Genomic DNA, 24,392 nt, shown 5'->3' with positions numbered 1-24,392 from the left:
GGAATTGTAACCCTGCACCTAGTCTGTTGAATGACGGTACATTTAACTTCTTGTACGATACAGGTGCAGAGTTTTCTCTTTTTCTCTATTCCTCTAAATAAGAGGATCATTCTCCACTCTGTTCGCCCTGTCCGACTATTGAGTTTTGGCGCATGCGCCTATGAATGGATACGGACATGCACGTTTGCGATTGTAAAGTTCCCGCGCATGCGCCCGTAATTGAATACGGACATGCGCATTCACGAGTTCCAATCACATACCCGCTGTGCCGTCCAGCTGCAATCAAGAGCACTCGGCTGGCGGACTTTTTCGAACTCCGCCCCTCGTTGAAAGGTAGGATACTTATGGTATTTAAGGCATGGAGAGAGAGATAGATCTGCACCACCTGCCCTTGAGAAAGGCGGTTAGACCGCCGAAACGCGCGTTGGGCGACTTGTTTTTTAACACGCAATTATGATTTGATGGTTTTGTCACTATATTATTTTTTCAATTGACTGTATTGGCGGCTTGCTGGATACCCCGTATTTAGAGATCTTAGAACTCATGATCTCGCTGCATACTATAGGAAGGAAGATATAGGACTAATGACAAAGGAGTTGGTGTGCTGACAGAGCTCTTTCTTAAACTCTGTCTAGATTTAGTTTTTTCACACTGCTTTGTTTCCTCTACCCCTTATCTTTCTATCCTTTCGATTTATTTCCTTTTGGCCATACTAGAGATATTAGCCTTTTCACAACTGAAAACTGTTAATTGAAATTACCATAGGAATTTCTGTACTTGCCATAGGCAACTTGGGTTTCGTTTTTTCCCTGGGTTGCCTATCAGGGGAAGGCATGTTGCTGTCTTCTGGCTTTAACTAATTAAGGATAGGCTGGATCTTTTTGGGGGGATTTTTCTCTCTGCAATCACTTTTTGTAACACTTGCAACTATGATCAGATGTTTCATATGAACTATACACTAGGTGCATCTGTGTGATATACTGTTGCAGAATCCTCTACATATAGATCAGGCCTTGTCGCTTTGCCAGTTTAACTTACAGTCTTTTTTCTTCTTTTTAACCCTCACGATTTGGGGTGACAGTGTATGTCTTGTGTATATAGAATACAATTATGTTTCATTAAAGTTTTGTTATTTTTTAGTTATAACTGCTTGATATTTATCTTGGGGGTAGTGGTTGTGAGGTAAAGTATCCCGTATCTATGAGGAGCTTCCCTCATCACCTTCCTTTTGATTGGGAAATCATTTAAATTGATTTTTTTTTTCATTTTTAGAGCTGTCTGCCTGGGTGGGCCAGTCCAGTCCCTCTCCACCCAGACTGCAACCATTCTGCACTGCTTGCGGTCCTGGGCCGCATGCAGCCCGTGGCCCGCGGGTAGGACACCCCTGATTTGAAATCTTTTATTTTTCACAAACCATAATTAAGTTATCTCTGTACATAAATACATGCATAACTGATCAGAATGGCAGAAGTCTTCCCATTAAAACTGTACAGAATTCCTAATATGACACGTTTCGTGCTCTGTCTGCCAGATAGGTATAAGAACGTTCCTACTGCCTCACGAAAGCTTAAGTTCCTGGAGTTGCAGAAAGATCTAGTGGATGATTTCAGGATACGATTAACACAAGTGATGAAAGAAGAGAGCAGATCACCTCTGGCATTCAAATACTGTGCAATTCTCAATGCGGTCAACTATATTGGAACTGTGCTGGGAGACTGGGCTGACAATGTTGTAAGTAGGACCCTTATTGAATATATAAATATACTCATGCCAGGCTTATCTTTCCAAATCAGTCTGTTTATTTTATATTGCTGTTATTTTATCGAAAAATCGAGAAATCCAAATGGGCCGGTAAGGATAGATCTTCAAATAATACACATCATAATCTACACATTTGTTAGTTATTTTGTCAGAAAAATTTGAAGATTTGGTGTATATCTTCCTGTGAGAGATATAATCATCCTCTTGTCCTATAGGTGATTGAGTCCTTGTAAGGTATATACACAATTGGATAATTATCTGTTCAGTGGCCAAAAGCAAAATTGGCCACAGCAGTCTGTGAGTGATCTTGGATATGATGATAAAGCCTGCAGCATTCTTCATCGTCTCCAATGAGCTAGCAAGAGAAAATAAATGGGGAATAGAGGGTAACATTTCTTGTCATACTGTCCTTGTCAACCTCTAGTACATTACATTGTACCCCATAGGGTACTTATATTTGGAATAGGTAATACTTCTGCTTCTTGATAGGAGGTAGACAAAATATTTTTTGGCCTGCTCATCTGAATCAAATGCCTTTTAATTCACACCCGGACAAATTGATTGTCCAGGATTTACCTGTAGAGTCTTATTTAATGGATAAAATTATTAGGAGGGTCTTAAAGGCTTGTTATTTAATAAAAGGTTGGAAAGAAAATAATGTATCTGCATCCTATTTAGATACAAAAGAGAACTGTCCTTTAGTCTCAAACCAGGCAGAGCTGTATTTGCACCTTTATAGAGGTGGGTACTGTAAACCTCAAAACATCATGCTATCCTGCTATGTACATGGGCTTGCACCTCATAATCGGTACTGGTGAAAAGCAAATAAAGGTAAAAAGTACTATGGGCTAGAGAGACTGTTAAAAAAAAGTTTGCACTTGTCTATTCAGGACACTCCATGGTTAAAGTGCTAAATATATTCAATTGTGCAAAGGATGTTCTGAACCTTCCATTTAATTTCAGAAAATGAGATGATGCTCTGTGTTCTTCCACCAGAGCGAGAGAAAGATGTGAAATGCTGTGTGCAGCAGTGCTCTCATTTATGTGAAAGTCCTCTGTATAAAAATAGGCGCTTATAAAGTAAATGTCTGAAATGCCCATCTAAAAGCCGCTACAACACTGATGTGGATATCTCTCCTGTCCACCCAATCCTAAATATTGTAAAAATAGGGGGGTTGGAAGGTAACATCCACCACCAGTTCCTTATTATTATTATTATTTTATTATATATATAACGCCTGCAAATTCCATAGTGCTATACAATGGGTGGACTAACAAACATGTAATTGTAACCAGACAAGTTTGACGCACAGGAACAGAGGGCGTTGAGGGCCCTGCTCAATGAGCTTACATGCTAGAGGGAGTGGGGTAAAATGACACAAAAGGTATAAGTAGGGGTAATGAAATAGGTTGCTAGAAAAGTATTCACTGAGGAACTGAGGACTAAGTAGGTCATTTTTGACAATTTCAGGAGAGGAGTTATGGGGGGCGGGGATGAAAACTCGCTAACAGTTTAATTGATATGCTTTCCTGAAGAAGTGTGTTTTCAAAGATTTTTTTGAAGGAGTGGAGACTGGGTGAAAGTCTAACAGAGAAAGGAAGGGATTTCCACAGAAAAGGTGCAGCCCTGGGAAAGTTTTTGAGGCGAGCATCAGATGTGAGAGTAGGGACAGAGGATAGGCGTTTCTTGCTTCTTCTCATACTACTACTCTGCTCCGAGACACGTTTCGCCCTTTCCCCGGGCTTTCTTAATCAAAGTTCTCCGAAGAACTTTGAGAGCCTGGGGAAAGGGCAAAATGCGTCTCGGAGCAGAGAAGCCTTCTTTGTGGACATTATTTTATTGATTTTTACATATACGTTTTTTGTTTATGTTTAATAAATTTATTCAATTACATTTTAAGTCCTGCTGGCTGTCAGCTCCATCTACCTCCAGCAAAGAAGGGCTGCCCTCCTCCCCCCCCCCCCCCCCTTTAGTGGGTAACAAGCTTTAATACCCAGAGCCAGGTTAGTCTAATTGGCTTTGGCTATGGTGAGCAATTTTCATTTGATCCATTTCCTCCCACCTTGTGCTTTATATAGTACACTAGAAGCAATTTATCTTGTGCTTTCTTTTGAGTGTATGAGAAGAAACGAGAAGAGGGAAAGGTGTCACCTAAGTACACCAAAGTGGTCGTGATTTGAGCCAGTCCTATACTTGGCTCTATGTTTGTGAGGTTCTCTAATTTATATCTATTATAGAACTTCTTGCATGTACTGTAGGCATCTTGCATGAACCATATGCAGGACATATTCATATAGCTTCCATTTGTTTCAAAGGAGTCATCTGTGGGTGTACTACATTAAATTAGAGAGAGTTCCTTAGAGAGAGTTCAGAGAAGGGCTACTAAACTGGTTCATGGATTGCAGGATAAAACTTACCAGGAAAGGTTAAAGGATCTTAACATGTATAGCTTGGAGGAAAGACGAGACAGGGGGGATATGATAGAAACATTTAAATACATAAAGGGAATCAACACAGTAAAGGAGGAGACTATATTTAAAAGAAGAAAAACTACCACAACAAGAGGACATAGTTTTAAATTAGAGGGACAAAGGTTTAAAAATAATATCAGGAAGTATTACTTTACTGAGAGGGTAGTGGATGCATGGAATAGCCTTCCAGCTGAAGTGGTAGAGGTTAACACAGTGAGGGAGTTTAAGCATGCGTGGGATAGGCATAAGGCTATCCTAACTATAAGATAAGGCCAGGGACTAATAAAAGTATTTAGAAAATTGGGCAGACTAGATGGGCCGAATGGTTCTTCTCTGCCGTCACATTCTATGTTTCTATGTAAATTCATCCAACAACTTGTTTCTGTTAAATTTTGTGTTATACGCTCATTACAAAAAAATAAAAGGAAATTAAGTTAAGGAACATATTACTTTCGTTGCCATCCTTAGGAAAAAATCATCTGGAAAATATATTCGAAAAGTAGTTGGGATATTTTTTTATTTTTTTAATACGCTATCTCAGATCTAAAGGGTAAGAAAATCATGACAAGTAGAGATCAGTTTTGTACACAGACATATACAGATGTCTCTGCTATTATGTATCTTCTAAAGCCATATTTATTGTCTGCCTGTCTGCAGTTCTTTTTACAGCTTCAGCAGGCTGCCCTCGAGGTTTGTACAGACACTGCCTCCAGCAGTAAGTTACAGCTTGGCCAGCTGGCTTCCATGGAAATCTCTGTATTTGATGATCTGATTAACCTGCTGGAGCGACTGAAAAGTGACATGCTCTCTCGCCAGGTGGAACATGTGTTCAGAGAGGTTAAAGAAGCTGCCAGGATGTACAAGAAAGAAAGGTAAATGATTGCAGAAAGATAATCTGGGAGTGGAGGAGCACCATATAAATCTGCATGCCTTTCCATGTTCAGTCCAGGCTGTGTAACATCCCTCCATGGTTAATTTATTACGAGGTGGTACCACCACAGTGAAGCAGACCTGTTACTTTAGTTGAAGACATGTCTTGACTTCTCTGTCCCAATTTGTGGCAAATAACCTAATTCAGTGCTAAAGACATAAAGAAGATCTGAGACATCTGTGCTGCTTGAATACAGGTGTCTTTTCCTGCATTGGAAGTCACCATACACTGCGAATTATAAATGAGGTGTTGCTGGTAAAGAACTGCTGGCTTGGTCACAACTTCTTCCCATGCAATCCCTACTATTATAATTGTGTGATAAATTAAAGGGACACTAGTCACCCAGGTCACTTAATCTCATTGGAGTGGTCTGGGTGCAGTGTCTCTGACCCATTTAGTCCTGCAATGTAAAACATTCTCTAATTTTAGAGAAACTACAATGATTGCATTGCAGGATTAAGGCTGCACATGTGGCTGTCAATCAGACAGCCACTAGAGACACTTTCTGGTGGTTAAGCGACTTTTGGTTGCCCAACTGATGCTGTATGTCCTCACGCTCTACATGAGGACAACCAATGTCTGTGAAATCCCCATAGGAAATGTTTTCCTATAGGGAGGGCTGCGCATGCGCATTAGGCTCCCCCGTTGGAAGAGGCAGAGCACTGACTCAGCACCCAGGGACATAGGTGCTGGAATCGGATAAGTGACTCTAGGTTTTTATTTTTTACTTTTTGCCTGTCGGGGGGCTTGTGGGGGCGGGGACCAGAGGGCACTATAGTGTTAGGAATACAGATTTGTATTTCTAACACTATAGAATCCCTTTCAGCAAACTTTCCAGAAAACTGTGCATCCTACATGTAGAGCTGAGCGTTTTGTCCGTTTGCACAGCTAATAATGGCTATTGTTGGTTATTTTAGGTGGCTGTCACTGCCGTCACAGTCAGAACAAGCTATGATGTCCTTGTCTAGTACAGCCTGCCCGATGCTGCTCACACTCAGGGACCGTCTGTTGCAAATGGAGCAGCAGCTCTGTCATACTCTGTTTAAAACAGTCTGGCAGATGCTGGCGGAGAAGCTGGATATGTTCATTTATCAAGATGTAAGTAAGACTGCTGCTAGATGACAGATGTTTATTGTATGGGCCTAGATATTTGAGCTTTTTTTTTCTTTTTCACAGGTTATTTTGGCAAATCATTTTAATGAAGGAGGAGCAGCACAACTCCAGTTTGATATGTCCCGGAATCTCTTTCCTTTATTTTCACACTACTGCAAAAAGCCTGAAAACTATTTTAAGCAGTAAGTAGTTTGTATCATGCATGAACAAGATGATTTCATGGTAAACACACACCACAAACCAGAGTGGAACACTTAAGAATAAATATTGGATGGATGGGATTACCACACATTTTTGGTTTCTCCCCAGTAGCTGGAAATATAAACGTATCTTTAATTTAAATAGTCATATTGTTTTCATCTTCTTGTTATCATCCACATTCATTTTAAGATAAACAGCAAGTGGCTGGATGATGTATTTACAACTAACAGGAAGGAGTGTGTAGGTGAAGTTGTGGCTTGCCAATTAAAATGAATAAAGTTGTCAGTGGTAAATCTCATTATATACAGCAGGATACTCTGAGCCTGACTTGTGCTTTAGGAAAAGCTTTACTAGATGAGTAGCCTAGCATAAAGAGAAGGATAAGCCCAAAGAAAAACTAAACAGTGCTTTCTTTTACCAGACTACCGTCTAATAGTCCACCTAAAATAACATAGGGGTGGAAAAAGAAAGGAAAACAGACTATTAAGGTAAAAGCTCCCTAACCTTAATAGACCTCTAGATGTGTTAGTGGGCTGGTGAGAGCACACTGCTAATGTTACACACATGCGAGGCTAGATAGTTACTGCAGGGTTTAAATATTCTGACATTAGGCTCCTTAAACAAAACTGGCTCTATAAGCTGAAATCGCTTTGCACATGCACATAGCACACAGCAATCTCATCTACGGAGCTTCCCAGCTGTGCACATACACATCTACACCTCTTCTGGCACCAGGCACAGATTGGGCAGATGTGGTAAAAGTGGAACACAGGACCCAGCATGTGTTCCACAGCCTGTAACAAAAGGACAACACTCACAGATCAAGCAATCCTTCACAAAAGCCAGACAAAGCCCTCCAGGAGCTACAGCCCCCTCACCAGATCTGGCCAAAGCACAAAAACATTAGTAGCCTAATCTGTTCTGCCAAGGCAGAGAACTCTGATAACGAAATTGTCTGTCCTGGGGACAGGCATACACTCTGGAGCTCAGGGTTGAGTTACCCTTTATAAGGATAAGAGGAGAGAAATTGGAGGTGGGGACTGCATTTTGTCTTATAACTACCCATTTGTGATGAGCGCCATTTGGACGTGCCTTTTAACATAGATGCTCTTTGCCTTTAATTAAGGTTTTCAAAAACTGATATTAGGAAGTGATGGAAATGAGAATATTTGTTTTCTGTCACACAGTGTGAAAGAAGCCTGTATTATCCTGAATCTGAATGTGGGTCCTGCCCTGCTGTTGAAGGATGTATTACAATCTGCAACTCAGAGTGTGGAAAAATCCAGTTTACACAGCAAGCTTCCTACAGCCACAGCAGCCCTGAATGAACTTGGTATTTATAAATTGGCTCCACAAGATGTAGAGATCCTTTTCAATTTACGAACCAACTGGCCCAATACTGGAAAATAACATATAGAAATAGATCACATATACACTATTTTCCTGCTTTTTAAAATCTCTGATGTAAAAAAGTTTTGCAACATCAACACAGAACCCATTGTTTTCTTGGTGATAATGTTACTTTCTGACTTATCTCTGTTTATACACAGTGTAGCAGTGTATTGGGAAGAACAAATTGCAGCATTCAGGCTGGATGACCCTCTTGTATACATTTTCCAATCCCATGTTAGTCACTGCTTGGCGGTTATAGCCTGCAGTGTTCGAATTTAGTGCACCGCATTTAGCTATTTAATAAATTAACTCTTACGGTCTCACTTAGTACATTCCTGTGCCATTCAGACTGCACATTTGTGTATTACTGTACAAACATGACAAGGAATAGAGAAATCCAGATCCTCAGAAAGGAAATAAATATTGGCTAAATTGCAGATTGACATAATAAAATGTGCCATTTCATTGTATTTTCTCAAATTATTTCTGTCTGAATATATAAATATGTACATACAATTTATTTTCTGCAGTCATTTAATAACGGGAGGTGAGACCTCTCCAGCATCTACGAGTGTGGTCTGTTATTAAGCAAAACCATTTTATATATTGTCACCTACAGTAACTCAACTAACAAACTGGTTATTAAAGTTTTGTATAAAATAATAGGAGGTGGTGACAGTTCCCTTCTAATGTTTATATTTATACTCCTCTGTAGAAGCCATGCTATAAAAAAGTAAGAAAAGCCACATGGCTAATCCTCTTTCTAGAAATAGAATTAGTACATAGCAGGAAAATGCAATTGTGTCCATAAAAACACTTCCTATAAATTTAACTTGAGGTATGAAGGCACAGTTTTGAGTTAGATTTTTTTTTTTCGTCTACGTTCGCTGAATCTGCATGGTTGTAATGTAAGCATCGTATAACATTACATGGACAAGTGTCAAATGCTATAAAACACTCTACTCCAACTGGCAGTTTGAAATTAAACAATAAAAAAAGTGTGTTTAAACATCTATGTTCAACAGTATACCTCTTAACCATCCTATAGGCTGGACAGTCCTGAAGTCAAACTCCTGTTCCGCTGTTTGGCTTTCGGTCTCTGTTGTTGAAGATATCAAAGATCAGCTCAACAGAAAGCATAGTGACTCATGCTGTGCAAACAGCTCTCTGGACATTCCATACACAGTGCATTCACTCCAGGCTGACACACACCTGGTATTGCAGCTTCAGTGACATGCCTATAGCATCACTGCTCCCGCTCCCTCCCCCCTCCCCCCGTTCTAAATTCATACCTCCTGTGTTGTGAGGTATGCAGTATGCACATAGAATAATATAGGCTTGAATCTAATTACCACATTTTTCCATGTATAAGACTGTTTGTTTTTCTAAAAAATGTTAGTCTCAAATTGGGGGTTGTCAAACTAAACACTTTTGTGTAGGGGCCTAAGTTAAAATGGTGCCTGCCACATTTCAGTGTGCTACGGCCCACACACATACCTGGCCTCCCTCCTGACGATCCACTTCTGAATGCTGTGGCAGGGAGGAAGAGGTCCCTATATGCGTGGGAGCTGCAGCAGACATCAGCACTTACCACCAACAGAGCTCCAGAGACATGCCTCATCATAAAAGGAGCAGCCATATTAAGGTTTGCTCCACCTCAGGTAGGTCTTTGCTTTCTACAGTGTACCTATTGAGTGGCAGCTGTTTAACCCTTATACTCACCTCTGTTGTGTCCAGTTATATTATTTGTAGAGGTCTTTATTTCCGATTTATATTTATGGGGGAGGAAATGGAGATCAGGGAGCAATGGGAATACTTCTGTGATGTCCCAGCATGTCCTCACACCACCTGCTGTATTGTGGGAGCTGTAGTCTCCCAGCATGCAATATGGAGCCATTAACTTCACAGAGTAACATAGCACATGGGAGGCATGAGAGTCAGAAGACTGTTGTTTTCCTTAGAAGTCACCACTAAAATATCAATGTTGTTCTTTTTGATGTTTGAAATATTTATTTATTAGTTTTGGGCTCAAAAAATAGGGGGAGTCTTATACACGGAAAAATACGGTGTATAAACCTTACCTTTATCATCACAAGGCAGAAAGCCAAAAATTCAATTCTGGGACAAACCTTTAAAAAGAGAAATATTCGCAATAGATTTAGTGTTCTGGATTTGCTAAACAACACTTTGGTGCATTATTACTGCCAGCACTCTCAGTCAATCATTTACACTGAAAATATTTCATGTGAAAGTTGGAAAGTGGTAATACTGCATTATCAAAATTATTAGAAATTGGAGCCCTCTTGTGGTTAGTGGTAAAACTGGAAGTGAGCAACAGAGCTTCCCCAACAAGCAATGTTCCGCTTAGCACACAGGAAATGCTCAAATTGTTTATTCTGCAGTGTATGCAGGGCCGTCTTAATAGCATTATGGGCCCCGAGGAAAAGCAGTACTCTGGGTCTCTGTCTACACAACCACTCACAGGAATGAAAATATAATTTATCAATAAAAGTAAGCTCATATTTATTTGTTAAACACTGTTTTTGTTGGAGGTACCATTACAAAACATGCTGCACAACAGAGATTAATCCACACAAATGTTTAGGAGGTAGCAGGGGGAGGCAGCTGCCATGGACTGTTAAAATATTAGAAGAACTTTATTATAGCTTTACGGTTCAAAACACTGTGCGTTCATTGTGTCTTGCTTAAGTACAATTAGTACATGTACGTTGCTTTCGTTGAGGTCAAGATATGTATTCGCAACAGCCAGATCACATGTACAGATAACCGCTGATACGGACGTGATTAGTCCACCTAAACATTTGAATAAATAGTGTCTGAAGGTTCAGAATAAATCTTCCAGAGTAATATACTGCAAAGTTGGCTAACCTTTGGGACCTCTATGCTCCTAGAGACCTCGAGCAACTGTCCAGCGTGCCAATTCATTAAAACAGTCCGGAGTGTATGTGCAACAGCACGTTAGATATTGTGCACCATAATTATTCTTTGTAGGGTTGATATATGTGCATGATGCCTTAGATTAAAACATGATTGCCGTTTTTAGCTACCAAAATGTTTTAATTGATATGGTCCTATACATATTGATTACAGGTATGGTTAGGAAACTGAATGTAATATATATATTCTAAAATGTGTTTAAAAACTGTTAGAGAACAAAAATGCACAGAACTGAAAATAAATGTCTTCACTGAGAAAGTTAGGTTTTAAAAGTTGCACAAGCTCTCTTCATCTGTGTTCTCCTACAGGGAAGAAAATAAACCATTGTTAAATGAAAATCTGGGTGTTGCAAGGGATAATTTATCTTAAAAAAATAAACACTGAAAAATAATATAAAACAAAATAGATACATACATTGAGAGTACCCAGGAGAACCGCTGTTAAGTGGGTCTGGCTGTAGACATTAGAGATACTCTAATCAGAAGCAACTCATTCTGGGGCCTTTTTCTGGACATGAATTTATGGCATAAATAGCTTAAATAGCTTTTTTACTGTAAGAACAATAAGGATGTGGAATTCTCCACCTGAAGAAGTGGTTTTATCAGAGTCCATACAGATGTTCTAACAGCTACTAGATGCATACTTGCAAAAACAGAATATTCAAGGATATAATCTTTCAATGTAGGGTAATAACTGCTTGATCCAAGGATAAATCTGACTGCCATTCTGGGGTCAAGAAGGAATTTGTTTCCTAGTTTGTTGCAAAATTGGAAGCGTTTCATACTGGGTTTTCTTGCCTTCTTTTGGATCAACAGCAAAAAAAAAAAAAAAAAAAAAGAACATATGTGAGGAAGACTGAACTCGATGGACGCAAGTCTCTTTTCAGCTATGTAACCACCATGAGCAATTCTACTCAACACATAGTATGAGTAGAACTGTTCTGTAAACGGATAGTTGCTGCTATGCGTTTAAACATAACCCAGTTGAATATTTAGTGAAACATCCTATACACGGCTATCAGCACAACAATTGGACTTTCCATGGCTCATTTCTCTCAGAGGGAGATACAGCTCAGTCCAGGTTGGGCGAGTGGTGTGCACGTTCTGCATGTGGTGGTTAGACAAATATAACACAGGCTTTGAACAGGGACTGTCACTTCAGTTGTAAAGCCACTCTCAGCTGAGAGTTACTGCAGTTTATTGCTGGACATGCTGTGATATGATAAAGTAAGTCTTCTCAGTTCACTTCCTAGTTATGCCTCGTCATACACACCATCCCAATACCAGCACATACATAAAGCACATCTTTAATCATCATTAGGCAGGGAGGCATTAATTAGCCACTGTATTACACTAAAATATGTTTCACCTGCAGAGCTAACTAGAAGTCATTACTGTACTTACATCTCATACTTAAACACTTCCAGTGTAATTTTCTCAGGGGGTTCTCTGATGTTGCTGATGTCTACACCAAGAGTTGTGAATGCTGCAAATGTGAAAAAATAAATTGTGAACCTTATTAAAAACAAACAAACAAACGTCAAAACAAACAACAACAAAGAAAAAAAAAGCATTTAACTACACATATATGGTGAAGATAATTTGATTCATATTTTTATTGTATGTTTGGTGGAATTGTATTTTATCAATTAACCCCTCAAGAACTATGCCAAATGTACACGTTGTGATCAAAACAAAACAACTTGCAATTTGCGCTATATGTCTGTTCAACCATAACTCACCTTTATATTAAATGCACCCACACTTATTATATATCATTTTATTCAGGGGAAACAGGGCTTTCATTTATCATCAAATATTTAGGAATGAAAATATATGAATAAAATATTAAAAAAAAAAAAAAGGGGGGGGGCGGGGCCTGAGCTTCATGGCGGCTGGACGCGTTTCAAGAGGGCTCCACACTAAACTGGAGAATAAAGCGACTATACTGCGTCCCAGCAAGCCAAAAAAGCTAAGTATGCAACTAACCTCAGCCAGGAGCCTGCCGGGGCACCCTGACTCACGAGAATCTCTGCCAAATCGTACCTATAACGGAGGTCCCGGCGAGGCCTGGAGAAATAGCCGGGCGGGCGAGGCGGCCGCTCTCCCGCACGGCATACAGCACCGCACTGACATGCCTCTGCTGACCCGTTCCCCCCCCTCTGGACCGGTGGGGGTTATCCCGGTCCCCGCAGGCCAGCTACAAACCACACAGAGAAATGAGGACACTGCACCCGATCCTGCCCGGCATGCAGCTCCCCCTCTCAAGATGGCGGCTGCAATCCCACCTCGTGTTACCGAACCCATACTGCCTGAGAGGAAACGCTATGTCAGCGTCCAGGAGACCCTGAGGAAACTGGACAATTTATTTGCCCACTTCTGGGCCTCTCTGGAGGAGAGGCATGCAATAAGGGCATCTCAGCCACCAGCGACCAAAGAGGTGCCGGAGAGAGTGGAGGAAGGTGGGCCTACCCAGGGCCTCAACCCTAAACACGCACGTGCACCTCCGACAACCAGAACCCCTAGACCACGGGTCAAAAGGAGCAAGACCCTGCAACATCGTTCACGCCACCAGCGAAGAACCCGCAGGCAGCGGCATCACCACACTACATCCTCCTTTCCCCCTCCATGCTGGAAGGACAACCTCAGCCAGGTCAGCAACACAGCTAATCGAGCAGGCTGGAGAGAAGCTCTACACTGCACCTTCCCCGCTACGGAGTTGCTGGACTCTTACACCCAACACGAGCAGATAGACACCACAGGCATCGGCTGACTTCTGACAGCGTTAATTGCCTCTTATGATTTCACTCTTCTCACAAATAACCCCATGTGACATATCAATATGTAATTTCTTTCCCTTGTTTTTTGCCCCTGCCGACAATGTGTTGTTTACTTCTCGGTTATCTATGTTCAGCTATGCTAGGCACGCTGGTTCTGCTAGTTTAGCGTGTCCAATATATGATATTCTTATCTGTAGCCTAGATACAGGGCATTCCACTGTCATTAACCCCTGTAATCCCTGCCTGTTGTGCAGCAGTCTTACTTAGGGGCAACCACAGTAGCCCAAGCCCGATTTTATAAATCTAGCCTGTTGTGCAGCAATCTATTCATATCACCTGTATGGCAGTCCTGGCAGATCAGCATAGACTGTGAATTTCTGTTAGCTTACTTAGTATAATATGGGGCAAAGCTATACGGTCCAGAATCCATACATCATACGTGCTCACCCCTGCCACCTCACAGTCACACCTATGGCTATACCGTGCAATTAACCTTGTATCTAAGCCTGTTAAAACTTGTTAAGGTTAGACTATACATACATGTCCTAATGCTTAGATGCATGACCCTGGCTTGTGGTTTATACAGCACCCCTCTTGTCTGATATACTCTACCGATAGGAAAGATTGAATTTTGAACTAACAATCAGATAAGCATACCTAATCTATCTCTGATAAACTCTGTTTACTAACCTTGTTTTATAAAAATGTGCAAAGTTGATGCCACACTAATGTACCCATCTGTTTAATACTGTTTGCGCCAGCTATTGTGGCGACGCAACTCTACCTGTAAACCATATGCACAAATAAAATAAAGAATTATAAAAAAAAAAAAAAAAAAAAAAAAAGGGAGAAAATAAGATTTTTTTTTAGTTTTTTCTTTAGTTCTACGTGACATTCTAACTGTGAATGTCATAATATTGTTTGCTTTTACTGCAATAAAATATACATATTTGTATTCAGCAATGTCCAACGTGTAAACCAGTACCCCCTATGTACAGGTTTTATGGTGTTTTGGGAAGCTACAGGGTCAAATATAGCATGTTCCTTTTTTAAGTTTTTTCACATTGAAATTCGCAAGATTGGTTACGTTGCCTTTGAAACCGTATGGTAGCCCAGGAATGAGAATTACCCCCATGATGGCATACCATTTGCAACAGTAGACAACACAAGGTATTGCCAATGGGGTATGTCCAGTCTTTTTTAGTAGCCACTTGGTCACAAACATTGGCCAGTTAGCGTTAATATTTGTGTGTGAAAAATGCAAAAAAACTAATTTGAACGCCAATTTTGGCCAGAGTTTGTGACCAAGTGGCTTTTAACAAAGACGGGACATACCCCATTTGCAATACCTTGGGTTGCCTACTATTGCAAACGGTATGCCATTATGGGGGTAATTTTCATTCCTGGGCTACCATACATTCTCAAAGGCAACATAACTCACTGAAAATCGCGGAAGCAGCCTCTAGTGGCTGTTAGGGAGACAGCCATTAGAGGCTGGATTAACCCTGCAATGAAACTACTATGTTTTTAGCTACAGAGTTAAAACTAGGGGAACCTGGCACTCAGACCACTTAATTGAGCTGAAGTGGTCTGAGTGCCTATAGTAGGCCATTAACTGAATTGTAATAGAGTATTACCAGTCACTAATGTGCAGGAATGCAGTGTGTTTTAGTTGGCCTTATTATGTTTAACATTTTTATGATGGTCATACGTTACATTTTCAATCTAGGTTTAACTATATTCCTTTATTACTCTGGTCCCTGTCAATTTAATACAATCAGGCACCTAGGAGTATCGTAAATATATGTCCACCTTAAAAGGTTATTCCAAAACATCATAACCACTACAGCCAGCTGGCAAGGGCAAATTAATTTTACAACAGTTTGCCCCTTACCTGAGTCCCGCCAGGTGCTCTGCCACAATGAATGCTAACTTCTAGCAAATGTATAGCTGAAAAGCAGTAAAAAGTACACACTTGGAGGTCCATGACAGCTGCATGCACAGTCAGTCCACTTACGGTGTGTAAACATCAAGTAAATCATAGTGTACACCTACGCATTTGAATTGTAGCATTCTGATCTAGTCATTTTGAGGCAGTGTAGACATGCTAGAAATTCTGATACTCCTGGTTGTAAATGTGTGAAGGACAGGTTAATTTGATGGCGTTACTCCCTAAGCTTTGAATTGTGAAACCTTTCAACAGGGCTGAATAACATCATTTTAGAACCCCCTCTTGGATGGTGAATAAGGGCCAAAAGCTGTAATAGTGAAAATACTATATTGCTCGTTGTTTCTATCAGAATACATATTACTCTGCAAAATATGTGTCGCCGCTGTCTTATATACTCTCTGTAAGCATGGCGGACTTAAACTCTTCAATTAAGGATGAGAAAGAATATTGGGGCATATATTTTCTTAAAACTCCTAGAAGGACACTGCATATGAAAGTTGGGATGATACAAAAAAGAAATTAAAAAATAAAAAAAATGCACTTTTTTTTTTAGAAAAATATAAATTGTATTTAAACATCATTAAAAGAAAGGTGCTAATTTTGAGTCCTTGTCATGGACCTTTCTTAAGCAGTTGCCTCCAGGCATTGTTCAAATCAAAGATGGAGTGGTTAGTTCGTAATTTGGTTGCAGTTCTTGTTAATTACCTTCCATGTATTGTTTTCCTGTTATATATCCTTGGCCTGAGGGATCAAGAATTCTGAAGATGGCATCAAGATTAGAATCATCAAAAAGACAAGGATATTCTAAATCAGCCAGCCTAGCAAGCTTCAGTTTCTCCAACTGCTCAATTAGAAAGTCTTTTGGCCTTTCTGTAAATGTAAAAATAATGTTAATACTTTGAAAATATTATTGGTGTCCTTGGATATTAAAAAAAAAAATGCTTGTACTTGTCGCTTACATTAGTTTCCATAGTACTTTCCCCATTTTTAGTACTATAGACCACATTGCAGCTCTGCCTGTATAAAATCATTAGTTTCCATTATAAGGGCAACTTTCCTAGAGAAGATTTAAAACGGAGCAGCTTGCACCTATATTAGTTAGATAATTAAAGCTGCATCCTACTATTTTATCTGGAATCTGTGATGGGTGGTACACATGGGGATTATGTATAAAATGTATCTTTATATTAAATTAAGAGCTGCAAACTTATGGATGAATATAGAAGGTGACCTTTGTCATGTCAAGGGTGCATAATTCATTGTTGCGCAATAGAATATTGCATTTAATGTAATTTGTGTAGTGCATATTTGAATTGGCCACTTGGTTGCAAGGTCAGATGACAGAAGGGATAATGTAAATTACATAGGAATGTGAAAGGAGGCAGATGATTTACAACATGGATTAATCCTTTGATTAATCGACGGCCTTGTATTGTGTGAGAAGTCACACATAAGCGGCCTGGAAGTCTAGTTCCAATGTAAACTAACTGCCTTCAGCCATATGGCCTCTGCCTCTTAATTGAAGAGTTAATTTCTTTGATATGTTTCATGATCATTAGCCTTGTGTTCAAGTATCATATCCAAAAGAAAGAAACATTAATATTTACCCACAGAAAATATTTTTTGTTATATTTGGAATGTGACCAGCATGACAATGTTGGGTCACAAGTAAGGAATATGACACATCTATGGATTGGGAAAATAGTAAATTCATTTATTATTTCTGTGGCAAGTACATAAGAGGAGATAGAACCAAATGCTTCCATTTGGATTGATGTTGGTCTGGAACACAAGGGGCTGGTCACTTATAGTTACTATTGGTACGCCTTAACTCCACCACTGGGTGAGGTGTGGTAATCCTCAGGGTATGTATCCAATGATACTGAGATGTGTTTTTGTACATGCTTGGGGGCCAGAATCTAATTCTAAGTGAGTCACCAAGTTTCTTACTAAAGACCCCCATGGCAGAAGTTTTACTTTGAAAACATGAGTAAGTGATTTGGACTTCTGTTATTTTATCCCTTTTGTTTTTATCTGTTGTTGGTGTAAATAATTTGATTGTCATCTATATTTTTGTATGCAATGTGAGTATTTTTTGCTCATAATAAATATTCCTTTATTAAGTTCTGCCTTTGTCTGGTAAAGAATCACGTTACCTGAAGAGACTAATTAGTGTTTTGCAATTGCTTAAATATAGTGCCAAGTTGTACTTGGGGGCTTTTCATTATTAAAGGGACACTACGGCTTAATGAAGTTGTTATGGTGAATATAATAGTTCCCTGCAGGCTTTTTTTCATGCAAACACTGCCTTTTCAGAGAAATTGAATGATTCAATGCATCTCTAGGAGGAGGTCCTGATTGGCCAAAACGGCATTTGGCCCCGCCCCGTGATGATTTTAACCAATCCAAGCCAATCCAATGCTTTCCCTGTGGGAAAGCATTGGATTAACTAAAAATCGCCCATTTTGATTATGTCACAAAGGGGGCGGACCCACGAAGCGCTGGAAATAAGGTGAGTTTTATTAACTTTTATAAGGGGGTTGGGGAGGTAAGCCACCTAAATGGTGGGTTAAACACTATAGGGTCAGAAATATATGTTTGTGTTCCTGACCCTATAGTGTTCCTTTAAGTTACCTGGGTGACCAAGGCACCCATTTATAAATTGTCTTGGTGTTAGCAGTGTTAAAAATAGTAATATTTATATTATTAGGCTTAGGTGTGGGTGGTGTTAAGGGGGATTGTATCATTATTTCCAGTCTAGTGCAGACAAATAGTGAACTTTAACCCTTTTACCACCACAACTACGTCACGCACACTCTTGAAGAAGGGTGCGTTTGTGACAATCTTGATGTATGATAAAGAATCAAAAGCCAATCTACAAAGATATATCTACAGGGCTTCTTACAGGTATAGGCTTTAATTTTAGACATTCTACTTGTGGAAGTGATCACAATCAGAAACAATGTCTTGTAAGTGAGCAGAGTTGTGTTCAGCTTATCTGATGAGCAAGAGGAGACTGGGCCACAGGGCAGTATTCCAACATGATAACGACCTCAAACACACCTCCAAGACAACCACTGCCTTGCTAAAGAAGTTGAAGGTAAAGGTGATGGACTGGCCAAGCATGTCTCCAGACCTAAACCCTATTGAGCATCTGTGGGGCATCCTCAAACGGAAGGTGGGGGAGTGCAAGGTCTCTAACATCCACCAGCTCTGTGATGTCGTCATGGAGGAGTGGAAGAGGACTCCAGTGGCAACCTGTGAAGATCTGGTGAACTCCATGCCCATGAGGGTTAAGGCAGTGCTGGAAAATAATGGTGGCCACACAAAATAGTGACACTTTGGGCCCAATTTGGACATTTCTACTTAGGGGTGGACTCACTTTTGTTGCGAACAGTTTAGACAGTAATGGCTGTGTGTTGAGTTATTTTGAGGGGACAGCAAATTTACACTGTTATACAGGCTTTGCACTTACTACTTTACATTGTAGCAGAGTGTAATTTCTTCAGTGTTGTCACATGAAAAGATATGATAAAATATTTACAAAAAATTGAGGGTGTACTCACTTTTGTTAGATATTTTAACTCAGGCAGCCTGATACTCTGTTCTGCCTAATGTCAATTCTGCACATATTTTAATGCTTATCATCAGCGCTCACTACATGTTGATGACAGACGTTCTCTTCTCCCTTGCAGACAGAGCATGCAAGAAGAAGCTCACTCATCATTCCTTCCCTTATCCCATTCTCCAATTTTGTTTCCTCACCTACCTTCCCTCCTCCTTTCCTTCCTCACATGTGCTCACAGGGTTAATTGGTCCTATGAGAAGCCTTTGATTGGACTTTCAAGCTCCTCCTGTGATATCACAAAAGGGTGAGCAAACAGCGGGAGCCTTGTCCAGCTCTGGATTAAGGCAAGTAAAAGTTATTGTAAACTGGTTTTCAGGTCTTTTCAAGAAGAAGGGCATTATTGCCATTGTACAGGCATGCAAAGCATAACAAGAGTCGTAGTTTTACAACATCTGGGGATCTACGTTTTGGGCACCCCTGGATTAGAGTAGCCTGTTTATCTGAGTCTCAGAACACGTCACTCTACCCACTGTAATTATTTCTGTGGTCTGTCTAGTGGTTGACTGGTTGTTAAAGGGACACTATAGTCACCTAAACAACTTTAGCTTAATGAAGCAGTTTTGGTGTATAGAACATGCCCCTGCAGCCTCACTGCTCAATCCTCTGCCATTTAGGAGTTAAATCCCTTTGTTTATGAACCCTAGTCACACCGCCCTGCATGTGACTTGCACAGCCTTCCATAAACACTTCCTGTAAAGAGAGCCTATTTAGGCTTTCTTTATTGCAAGTTCTGTTTAAACAAGATGTTCTTATCCCCTGCTATGTTAATAGCTTGCTAGACCCTGTAAGAGCCTCCTGTATGTGATAAAAGTTCAATTTAGAGATTGAGATACAATTATTTAAGGTAAATTACATCTGTTTGAAAGTGAAACCAGTTTTTTTTTTCATGCAGGCTCTGTCAATCATAGCCAGGGGAGCTGTGGCTAGGGCTGCATAAAGAGAAACAAAGTGATTTAACTCCTAAATGACAGTGAATTGAGCAGTGAAATTGCAGGTGAATGATCTATACCAGTGGCGTACACACAACCCATGGGGCCCCGGTGCGAAAACTGATCCGTGGGCCCCCCCGCGCGCTTACTCTGTGCGGGCTGGGGCCGCAACACATGGCGGCGGGCACCGGGTCGCAGGGCTGCGACCTGTGTGACCGCGGTATGTACGCCAGTGCATGCATAAACACATACACTTAAAGGACCACTACAGACACCCAGATCACATCAGCTCAATGAAGTGGTCTGGGTGCCAGGTCTCTAGTTTTAACCCTGCAGCTGAAAACATAGCCGTTTCAGAGAAACGGCTATGTTTCACTGAGGGTTAATCCAGCCTCTAGCGGCTGTCTCATTGACAGCCGCTAGAGGATTTTCTGCGATTCTCACTGTGAAAATCACAGTGAGAAGACGCTAAACGTCCATAGGAAAGCATTGAATAATGCTTTCCTATGGGCGGTTGGAATGCGCGCGTGGCTCTTGCCACGCATGCGCATTCGGAGCTGAGAGGCGGATCGGGGCGGAGAGATTCCCAGCGCCAAGGGAGTCCGGCGCTGGAGAAAGGTAAGTGCTTAAGACACACACACTCATGAACAGACGCACACATTTACTGACAGACACACACTCAGTGACAGACATACATACACACTCACTAACAGATGCACACAAACATACTCAGTAACAGACACACACACTAACACACACACTCTAAGACTAACACACTAACACACACACTAACACACACAATCTAACACTAACACACACTCACAAACACACACTCACAAACACACACTCACAAACACACACTCACAAACACACACTCACAAACACACACTCACAAACACACACTCACAAACACACACTCACAAACACACACTCACAAACACACACTCACAAACACACACTCACAAACACACACTCACAAACACACACTCACAAACACACACTCACAAACACACACTCACAAACACACACTCACAAACACACACTCACAAACACACACTCACAAACACACACTCACAAACACACACTCACAAACACACACTCACAAACACACACTCACAAACACACACTCACAAACACACACTCACAAACACACACTCACAAACACACACTCACAAACACACACTCACAAACACACACTCACAAACACACACTCACAAACACACACTCACAAACACACACTCACAAACACACACTCACAAACACACACTCACAAACACACTAACACACTCACTAACACACTCACTAACACACTCACTAACACACTCACTAACACACTCACTAACACACTCACTAACACACTCACTAACACACTCACTAACACATTCCCTGGTGTCCAGTGGTGCTGCTGGGCTCCTGGGGGGCCGGTCACCCAGCTGGCCGGTCCTGCGGGCGCGCGAGGGAGCACTGTCTCCTGTGTGCTTCCTCTTCAGCTCCCTCGCGCGCCGCACTGATACCGGAGCCGGAAGATGACGTCATCTTCCGGCTTCGGTATCAGTGCGGTGCGCGAGGGAGCTGAAGAGGAAGCACCTAGGAGACAGTGCTCCCTCGCGCGCCCGCAGGACCGGCCAGCCGGGTGACAGCAGGGCCAGCCTCGGGGGGCCCTGAGGTGGCCGGCTCTTGGGCCCCCCAGGAGAAGAGGCTGGCCCAGTGACATACATACCGGGGTCGCAGGGCGGCCGGGCCCCCTGGTGGGCCGGGCCCGGTCGCAGCCGCGACCCCTGCGACCCCGGTATGTACGCCACTGATCTATACACTAAAACTGCTTTATTTAGCTAAAGTAATTTAGGTGACTATAGTGTTTCTTTAATCAGTTTGAGTTATTTTCCATTATTGTCTGTGGACATTCGGTTGTGTCATTTGTCCTTCCAGTGAATGCAGCAATAAGCCCCTTTAATCTGTCACTATAGTGAGGGAATGCCCCAGTAATGCTGTATGCGGTGGGGTTTGTGGTTGGCAAGTCACAGCAATGAGCTATGTACTATTTATTAATTATTATTATTATATGATGTGTTTGGACATTCCTTGTGGACACTAAGTCTATGGCCCCCTGTGTATCCCCTGATACGAGCAGTGCAGTATTGTTGGCAGCTCCCATTCCTTGCTGTGTCTGACAATAACATTGCATTGAATATAGAATAGGATATGGCCGTGTGAGCTGTGACTGTGTACTCCGTGTCACTGGGATCGCAGCCATTGATTACAATGCTGGACACGGAGCCGGATACTGACCTGGCCGGTGGTAAAGCAGCAGGCTGGTTAAATTGTCCATTAACTCCAAAACTTTGTTTTCCCGCAGATAGTCCCCAGCCCCCATCTCCCGGCCGGCAGCCATGGTCTGTCTGTAACGCAGCGTCTCTCCGTTGCTAGGAAACGAGTCCGCAGGCTCACGTCACTACCATAGACGCCAATCCAGGCTTAGTAGACGGAAACGCAGCGTTTTTTTTTTCTTTATAAATCTTTATTGGCATAACAATAGTATTCGGAACACAATTATGTGACGTAATCGATTGAATGTGCTATTGTGAAGACAGCCAATCACGGCGCAGTCTCACCTATATGTCGTCACCGAGGGGCGCGGTTGGAATGAATGTTTTGCCATTGCACATGGCTGGTGTGATGGAGGCTGTTGCTGGGGTAACATGTCAGTTAAAATGGGCGCTTCACATCAACCACTGAAACGTTTAACATATTTTTTTTTAGTCTGGGGTCTCATTAGGATCGGTTTATTCCTCAAGGGAGTCTCTGATAGCAGTTACTAAGACAACTTTATCAGCCTAAAACACTGCGCGAAGAGGAAATCATTTACTAAGGGGATTGTAAATTAAAAGGGAAATTTGTCACTTTCCAGTATTTTTACGATTATAGTTGCTTATTAAAACATTCAGCTCTGCTTTCAGTTCAGCTGCCCTGATCTTTAGTATCACTTTAGTAAATAGCTCTGATAGTTTTTGTGTACAGATCACGGCTCGTTTCTGTGCCATTTGTGACATAAATCACTTTGTTGTCCCTCAGAGCTGGGTTATGGCTCCTTCTCAGTCCCACGACAAGCGGGTGATAATGCACATGCACGGCAAATGCACATGTAAAAGACCTCCCCATAGTAAAGCATTGAATCAACGCTGACGCTGGATGCTTTCCACAGGGTCGCCATCAGGGGGTGACAACCATAACGGGGCCCGCACGCTGTTGGGGCCTATTGGGTAGCCCACGCACTTAGGGCAACCCGTTGGGCCCTATATCTTCAGGGGCCCGGTCAGCGCTGTAGCCGTGGTATAGCACGACCGGGCCCCTTTAAAAAAAAAAAGAAAAAGCAGCCGCAGCAAGTGCTGCTGGGAGGAAGTGGTCACTTCCTCCCAGATCACTCCGCGCAGGAGGAGCGCACGCACAGCAGTGAGGGAGAACCATGCCGACTACTCCCATCAGCCCCAGCCACCCTCCTGCAAAGAAAAGGCGAAAGACAGGAGTGTGGCTGAAAAATGAGCTTTGCGTGTGTGTATTTCTATTTATGTATGGCTGTCTGTCTGTATGCATTCATGTCTATGTACAGGGGCGGACTGACCGGTCGGGCACTTCGGACATGGTCCGAGGGCCCGGCCGGGAGGGGGGCCCGCCATCAGGGGGCCCGGCCGCCCCTTTAAATGCTGCAGCCGCCTGAGCGCTCTCTTAAGAGCCTCTGGCGGCTGCAGCTTCTCACCTCCCCTGCCCGTAGCGTGGCCGAGCTGCTGTGTGGTCCGCGGTGCCCGGCCGGAGTGATAGGAAGGTGCACACACACTGAGTGTGCACCTTCCTGTCAGTCCGGCCGGGTACAGGAAACAGAAACTCCTGTTCCGCGCGGAACAGGAGTTTCTGTTTCTTGTACCCGGCCGGACTGACAGGAAGGTGCACACTGAGCACCTTCCTATCACTCTGGCCGGGACCGTGTACCACACAGCAGCTCGGCCACGCTACGGGCAGGGGAGGTGAGAAGAAGGAGGGAGGGGGTGAGAAGAAGGAGGGAGGGGGTGAGAAGAAGGAGGGAGGGGGGGGATGAGAAGAAGGAGGGAGGGGGGGGATGAGAAGAAAGAGGGAGGGGGGGATGAGAAGAAAGAGGGAGGGGGGATGAGAAGAAAGAGGGAGGGGGGATGAGAAGAAAGAGGGAGGGGGGATGAGAAGAAAGAGGGAGGGGGGATGAGAAGAAAGAGGGAGGGGGGATGAGAAGAAAGAGGGAGGGGGGGGAT

General features: G+C 42.2%; 2 protein-coding genes across 2 annotated transcripts in view; one reads left to right on the top strand and one right to left on the bottom strand.

The window, feature by feature from the left end:
• The window catches only part of RINT1 (RAD50 interactor 1), a 50,463-nt gene extending 42,486 nt beyond the window's left edge, over positions 1–7,977 (top strand). Inside the window, exons 10-14 of the mRNA XM_063448120.1 lie at positions 1,532–1,731; positions 4,891–5,105; positions 6,082–6,262; positions 6,341–6,459; positions 7,666–7,977. Of these exons, the coding sequence (XP_063304190.1) occupies positions 1,532–1,731; positions 4,891–5,105; positions 6,082–6,262; positions 6,341–6,459; positions 7,666–7,888 (938 nt within the window). The 3' untranslated portion in view covers positions 7,889–7,977. The remainder of the gene's footprint in view (positions 1–1,531; positions 1,732–4,890; positions 5,106–6,081; positions 6,263–6,340; positions 6,460–7,665) is intronic.
• Positions 7,978–10,927: 2,950 nt separating this feature from the next.
• On the bottom strand, positions 10,928–22,609 carry EFCAB10 (EF-hand calcium binding domain 10). Its single transcript, XM_063445435.1, has 4 exons — positions 22,405–22,609; positions 16,264–16,428; positions 12,232–12,313; positions 10,928–11,130 (listed from the first exon to the last, which is right to left on the bottom strand). Exons 1-4 carry the CDS (start codon positions 22,505–22,507, stop codon positions 11,088–11,090), a joined length of 393 nt encoding a protein of 130 aa, XP_063301505.1. The 5' UTR covers positions 22,508–22,609; the 3' UTR covers positions 10,928–11,087.
• Positions 22,610–24,392: the final 1,783 nt, after the last annotated feature.

Source organism: Pelobates fuscus, chromosome 3 (genome assembly GCF_036172605.1).
Source record: "Pelobates fuscus isolate aPelFus1 chromosome 3, aPelFus1.pri, whole genome shotgun sequence".
Classification (NCBI taxonomy): domain Eukaryota; kingdom Metazoa; phylum Chordata; class Amphibia; order Anura; family Pelobatidae; genus Pelobates; species Pelobates fuscus.
Note: the sequence above shows the minus strand (reverse complement) of the source record. Positions and strands in the feature narration are given on the sequence as shown.